This window comes from Colobus angolensis, unplaced genomic scaffold (assembly GCF_000951035.1).
Source record: "Colobus angolensis palliatus isolate OR3802 unplaced genomic scaffold, Cang.pa_1.0 Scaffold895, whole genome shotgun sequence".
NCBI classification, from domain to species: Eukaryota; Metazoa; Chordata; class Mammalia; order Primates; family Cercopithecidae; genus Colobus; species Colobus angolensis.
In genome coordinates this window covers 23,728-30,257 of record NW_012122876.1, presented here as the reverse complement: position 1 = coordinate 30,257, position 6,530 = coordinate 23,728, and the positions used below count along the sequence as shown (strand labels likewise).

Below are 6,530 nucleotides of genomic sequence, written 5' to 3'. Positions count from 1 at the left end.
GTAGATCTTCCTCCATCCCTTTATTTTGAGCCTATGTATGTCTCTGCATGTGAGATGGGTCTCCTGAATACAGCACACTGATGGGTCTTAAGTCTTCATCCAAATTTCCAGTCTGTGTCTTTTAATTGAAGCATTTAGCCTATTTACATTTAAGGTTAATGTTGTTCTGTGTGAATTTGATCCTGTCATTATGATGTTAGCTGGTTATTTTGCTCATTAGTTGATGCAGTTTCATGCTAGTATTGATGGTCTTTACAATTTGGCATGTTTTTGCTGTGGCTGGTACCGGTTGTTCCTTTCCATGTTTAGTGCTTCCTTCAGGAGCTTTTGTAAGGCAGGCTTGGTGATGACAAAATCTCTCGGCATTTGTTTTTCTGTAAAGGATTTTATTTCTCCTTCACTTATGAAACTTAGTTTGGCTGGATATGAAACTCTGGGTTGGAAATTCTTTTCTTTAAGAATGTTGATTATTGGCCCCCATTCTCTTCTGACTTGTAGAGTTTCTGCTGAGAGATATGCTCTTAGTCTGATGGGCTTCCCTTTGTGGGTAACCCAACCTTTCTCTCTGGCTGCCCTTAACATTTTGTCCTTCATTTCAACTTTGTTGAATCTGACAATTATGTGTCTTGGAGTTACTCTTCTCAAGGAGTATCTTTGTGGCATTCTCCGTATTTCCTTAATTTGAATGTTGACCTGCCTCACTAGGTTTGGGAAGTTCTCCTGGATAATATTCTGAGGAGTGTTTTCCAACTTGGTTCCATTCTCCCCATCACTTTCAGGTACACCAGTCAGATGTAGATTTGGTTTTTTCATATAGTCCCATATTTCCTGGAGGCTTTGTTTGTTTCTTTTTATTTTTTTTTTCACTAAACTTCTCTTCTCACTTCATTTCATTCATTTGGTCTTCAATCACTGATATCATTTCTTCCACCTGATCAAATCAGCTACTGAAGCTTGTGCATGCATCATGTAGTTCTTGTGCCGTGGTTTTCAGCTCCATGAGGTCATTTAAGGACCTCTCTACACTGTTTATTCTAGTTGTCCATTCACCTAATCTTTTTTCAAGACTTTTGTCTTATTTGCAATCGGTTCGAACATCCTCCTTTAGCTTGGAGAAGTTTGTTATTACCAATGATCTGAAGCCTTCTTCTCTCAACTAGTCAAAATCATTCTCCGTCCATCTTTGTTCCATTGCTGGTGAGGAGCTGTGTTCCTTTGGAGGAGAAGAGGTGCTCTGGTTTTTACAATTTTCAGCTTTTCTGTCCTGGTTTCTCCCCATCTGTGCTTTTATCTACCTTTGGTCTTTGATGATTGTGACGTACAGACGTGGTTTTGGTGTGGATGTCCTTTCTGTTTGTTAGTTTTTCTTCTAACAGTCAAGACCCTCAGTTGCAGGTCTTTTGGAGTTTGCTGGAGGTCCACTGCAGACCCTGTTTGCCTGGGTATCAGCAGCAGAGGCTGCAGAACAGGAAATATTGCAGAATGGCAGATGTTGCTGCCTGATCCTTCCTTTGGAAGCTTTGTCTCAGAGGGGCACCTGGCTGCATGAGGTGTCAGTCAGCCCCTACTGGGAGGTGTCTCCCAGTTAGGCTACTCAGGGTTCTGGGACCCACTTGAGGAGGCAGTCTGTCCATTCCCAGATCTCAAACTCCATACTGGGAGAACCACTACTCTCTTCAAATCTGTCAGACAGGGCGTTTATGTTTGCAGAAGTTTCTGCTGCTTTTTGTTCAGCTATGCCCTGCCCCAGAGGTGGAGTCTACAGAGGCAGGCAGGCCTCCTTGAGCTGTGGTGGGCTCTACCCAGTTTGAGCTTACAGGCTGCTTTGTTTACCTACTCAAGTCTCAGCAATGGTGGGTACCCCTCCCCCAGTATCACTGCCACCTTGCACTTTGATCTCAGACTGCTGTGCTAGCAGTGAGTGAGGTTCTGTGGGTGTGGGACCCTCTGAGAGAGGTGCAGGATGAAATCTCCTGGTGTTCCATTTGCTAAGGCTGTGGATAAGCACAGTATTGGGGGGCAGTGTCCTGAATTTCCAGGTACCATCTGTCATGGCTTCCCTTGGCTAGGAAAGGGAATTCCCTGACCCCTGTGCTTCCTGAGTGAGGCGATGACCCCCTCCCCCACCCCATGGACTGCACCCACTGTCTGACAAGCCACAGTGAGATGAACCTGGTACCTCAGTTGGAAATGCAAAAATCACCTGTCTTCTGTGTCGCTCATGCTGGGAGCTGCAGACTGGAGCTGTTCCAATTCGGCCATCTTGGAACATCGAGCCTACAACCTATCTTCCAGGTTACTAATTACTTTTTCTACTTGATTAATAATGCATTTGAGAGATCCTCATGCATTTTCAGTTTGTCAACTGAATTTTTCTTCTTTTTAAATTTGAATCTTTAAAAAATGTATCTGACAAAATTTGGAATTCTTTCTCTGCATTGTCTTTAAGTTCACTAAGCTTCCTCGAGACACCTATTTTCAATTCTCTGCCTGATAATTCACATATCTCTGTCACTCCTGCATTGGTCACTGGTGCCTTATTTAGTTCATTTGGTTAGGTTATGTTTTCCTGGATGTTTTTGATGCTTATGGACATTTATTAATGTCTTAACATTGAAGAGTTAGGTTTTTTTTCTATATTCACAGTTTGTGCTTGGTTTGGCCCATCCTTATTGAAAAGACTTTCCATGTATTCAAAGAGGATTGAGTGTTGTCCTGTAAGTTTGTTTTCACGGAATCCATAACAGCACTAGGTGGCATCTTAAGCTCAGGAATGCTGTGACTCTTGCCAACTCCTAGAGGCACTGCTTTGGTGGTGTTGAGTAATATAAGGGAAAGTTTCCTGGGTCACCAGGTAAAGTACGTCACTCTCTTCTCTCTCTTTCCCCCAATATGAAGGAGTCTTTTTTTATGCTGAGTTGTCTAGAATTGGGAAAGGGGTGACATGTGTACTCCTGTGGCCACTACAGCTGGGAAAGTGCTAGATTAAACATTAAGCTAGCACAGTACTGGGTCTCATCCAAGGCTCATGGCAACTACTGCCTGACTAATGTTTATAGGAGACTCAAGTGCTCTTCAGTCTGAAGATGGGGAATCCTTCTGGTACTGGGTTCTTTCCTTCAGTACAGTCAGTTTCCTTATGACTAGAGTGGGTCTAGAAAGACCATTTAGGAGCTAAGGCCTGTTATTGGGGGCTTCAGGGATCTCCTTGTTGCTTCATTTTACTATAGCTAAGCTGGTACCCAAGTTGCAAGACAAAATCCTCTGTACTCTTCCCACTCCTTTCCCAAAGCCACAGAAGTTTCTTCACCAGCTACATTGCCTGGAGTTAAAGGGAGGATGATGTATGCACTCTTTTGGCCACCAAAGCTGGTGTTGCACTAGGTTGGGTGCATCCAAAATCAATTGCCTCTGAGAGAACAGTACAGCTCCAGGGTTTTTCTAAGGACTATTAGTCCTTGTGGCCTGATGGTCACTCAAATTTGCTTCAGGCCTATGGCCATGTTAGTCAGCTAGTGGTGGAGCCAGCCAGGACTCCTCCCACTGGAGCTTAGAATTTTCCTCATTCAGAACCACTATAAATGTTCCCTGCTTCGGTACCAGCATAATTTTTCACTATGTTGCATACCAGTGGGACAGGGCAAGACTGAGTTCCAATGCAGAGTAGCCCATTCACTTAACTCACCGTCCTGTAAGCAAACAAATTGTCTTTCAATAAAGTGCTGATGGACAATGGGGGAGGGTTGGTGTAGGCAATGCAAGACCATCTTTCCTACACTCTTCAATGACTCTTACTGATATTTTGTTAAAACCAGTGATTGTGATTGCTGACTTTATTGGTTATTATGAATGTGCTTTATTGCATGCATAGTTGTTTAATTTGGTGTTCTTTCAAGGAGACTGATTGCTGAAGCATTCTATTCAGCCATCCTGCTCTGCCTCCACTTCCTTATAGCAGGTTTATTGAGTTATAATTCATATACCACACAATGTGCCTATTTAATGCATACAATGTAATGGATTTTAGTACATTCAGAATTGTGCAACAATCTTCACAATTTTAGAATATTTTCATCATTCCTAAAAGAGACCTCATACTCATTATCAGTCACTCTACAGTCCACTTGCCCCTCCATAGCCTTAAGTAACCAGTAATCTACTTTCTGTCTCTATAGATTTGATTATTCTGGATATTTCATGCGAGTAGTCTCATAAGTATGTGATGTCTTGTTACTGACTTCTTTCACTGGGCACAATGTTTCAAGTTTTATCTATATTGGATCATATATCAACACTTACATTGTGTGACTAATATTTTATTAATAAATTTTATTTATATATTCATCAATTGACTGGTATTTGGCTGTTATGCATAATCCTACTATAAAACTTTTATAGATATTTTTATCTTAACTATACTATTTTGAGAAAATATTCTTGTATTTTATTTCTCATCTTCAATCTCAGGAACCTGTAAAATTTGTGGATTTGCTTGGTGACCATGGGAAACATGTCAATCCTCTGTGGGAGTTGATCAAATGGTGCCTGGGTCTGTCAGTGTACACCATCCCTTCCATTGGTATGTAAATCATCTTCTACCTGGACCAGTTTGATGTCCTGTAATATTTCTTAATATCTAAATATAAATTTTGGGCTAAAAGCCCCATGCAAGTACAAAATCCAGTGGGGCAGTGAAATCTTAAAGCTCCAAAATGATCTCCTTTGACTCCATGTCTCACATCCAGGTCATGCTGATGCAAGAGGTGGGTTCCCATAGTCTTGGGCAGCTCCACTCCTATGGCTTTCCAGGGTATAGCCTCCCTCCAAGTTGCTTTCATGTGTTGGCATTGAGCGTCTGTGGCTTTTCTGGGTGTACTGTGTAAGCTATCAGTGGATCTACCATTCTGGGGTCTGGAGGACAGTGGCCCTCTTCTCACAGCTCCACTAGGCAGTGCTCCAGTGGGAACTCTGTGTGGGGGCTTCAACCCCACATTTCCCTTCCACACTACCCTAGCAGAGGTTCTCTATGAGGGCCTTGTCCCTGCATCACACCTCTGTCTGGGCAGTCAGGCATTTCCATACATACTGTAAAATCTGGGCAGAGGTTCTCAAACCTTAATTCTTGATTTTTGTTCACCCACAGGCCCAACACCACATGGAAGCCACCAAGGCTTGGGGCTTCCATCCTTTGAAGCAATTACCTGAACTCAACCTTACCCCTTTTAGCCATGATTCCAGCCATAGCTGGAGGGGCTGGAATGCAGGCCACCAAGTGCCTGGGCTGCACACAGCAAGAGGGCCCTGGGCCTGGTCCAGGAAACCATTTAACATTTGGCTCCTTGCCCTGGGCCTGGTCCAGGGCCCTGGGCCTGGTCCAGGAAACCATTTAACATTTGGCTCCTCCTTACTTATGTAAATTTCTGCAGCTAGCTTGAATTTCTCCTTAGAAAATGGCTTTTTTCTTTTCTATCCATTGTCAGGCTGCCAATTTTCCAAACTTTTATTCTGTTTCCCTTTTCTGAGGGACTTGCTCTCATGTCCAGGCTGGAGTGCAGTGGTGCAATTATGACTCACTACAGCGTTGACCTCCTGGGCTTAAGCAATCCTCCTGCCTCAACTCCTAAGTAGCTGGGACTACAGGGGCTCACCACCACACCCAGCTAATTTTTGTATTTTTAGTAGATATGGGGTTTCATCATATTGCCCAAGCTGGTCTTGAACCCCTGGGCTCAAGTGATCTGCCAGCCTTGGCTTTGAGAAGTGCTGGGGTTATAGGCATGAGCCACCGTGCTCAGCTATAATGGGTTTTCAATTATGTGAACAATCATTATGATGTACTATGCAGTAGCAGCAGCTAGAAATGTTATATATAGCATTACTAAAACAAACTAGAAGGAGCTAAAAGTAAATGATTGACAATGGATGGTAAGATTATAAAGTTTTCTTTTTCATCACTTACTTTCTCAGTGTTCTATAATGAACATGTATTACTTGAATAAGGAAAGATAAAGAACACTATGAATTAAAATGAAGTTTATTACCTGAACTTGATATATGTTATCATTCTGTAGGGCTGGCTTTGTTGGAAGAAAAGCTCAAATATAACAATGAGAAATACCAAAAGTTTAAGGCGGTGGAAGAAAGCCTGCGTAAACAGCTGGTGGAGATGTTAGGTGATGATGGTGTATTCTTATATCCCTCACATCCTACAGTGGCACCTAAGCATCATGTCCCTCTAACACGGCCTTTCAACTTTGCTTACACAGGTACCTAATTGTATTCCTTGAATTCTGTAATCTTAAAGAAATAGAGATGTATGTTTCCAAGGAAAACATAATTTTCTTTTGCAGTTGGACAAGTTTTAAACATGCGGGTATAAAAATGTTGTGTGATTGAAAACTCCAGAAAACAGTTGTTAATGTCATATGTGGAACATACTTTGCCAATATCTGGTTTCTCCCCAAAACCCTACAAGTGCATATGAGTATCCACATTTTACAGAACTGTGCCTCAGGGAGGTTCAGCCACTT

General features: G+C 42.4%; 1 protein-coding gene across 1 annotated transcript in view; it reads left to right on the top strand.

The window, feature by feature from the left end:
* LOC105503966 (fatty-acid amide hydrolase 2-like) overlaps positions 1-6,266 on the top strand; it is a gene marked incomplete at both ends in the record, with an annotated part of 19,229 nt that extends 12,963 nt beyond the window's left edge. The window contains 2 exons of the mRNA XM_011931105.1: positions 4,468-4,579; positions 6,072-6,266. Coding sequence (XP_011786495.1) covers positions 4,468-4,579; positions 6,072-6,266 — 307 coding nt within the window. The remainder of the gene's footprint in view (positions 1-4,467; positions 4,580-6,071) is intronic.
* Between the last annotated feature and the right edge of the window lie 264 nt (positions 6,267-6,530).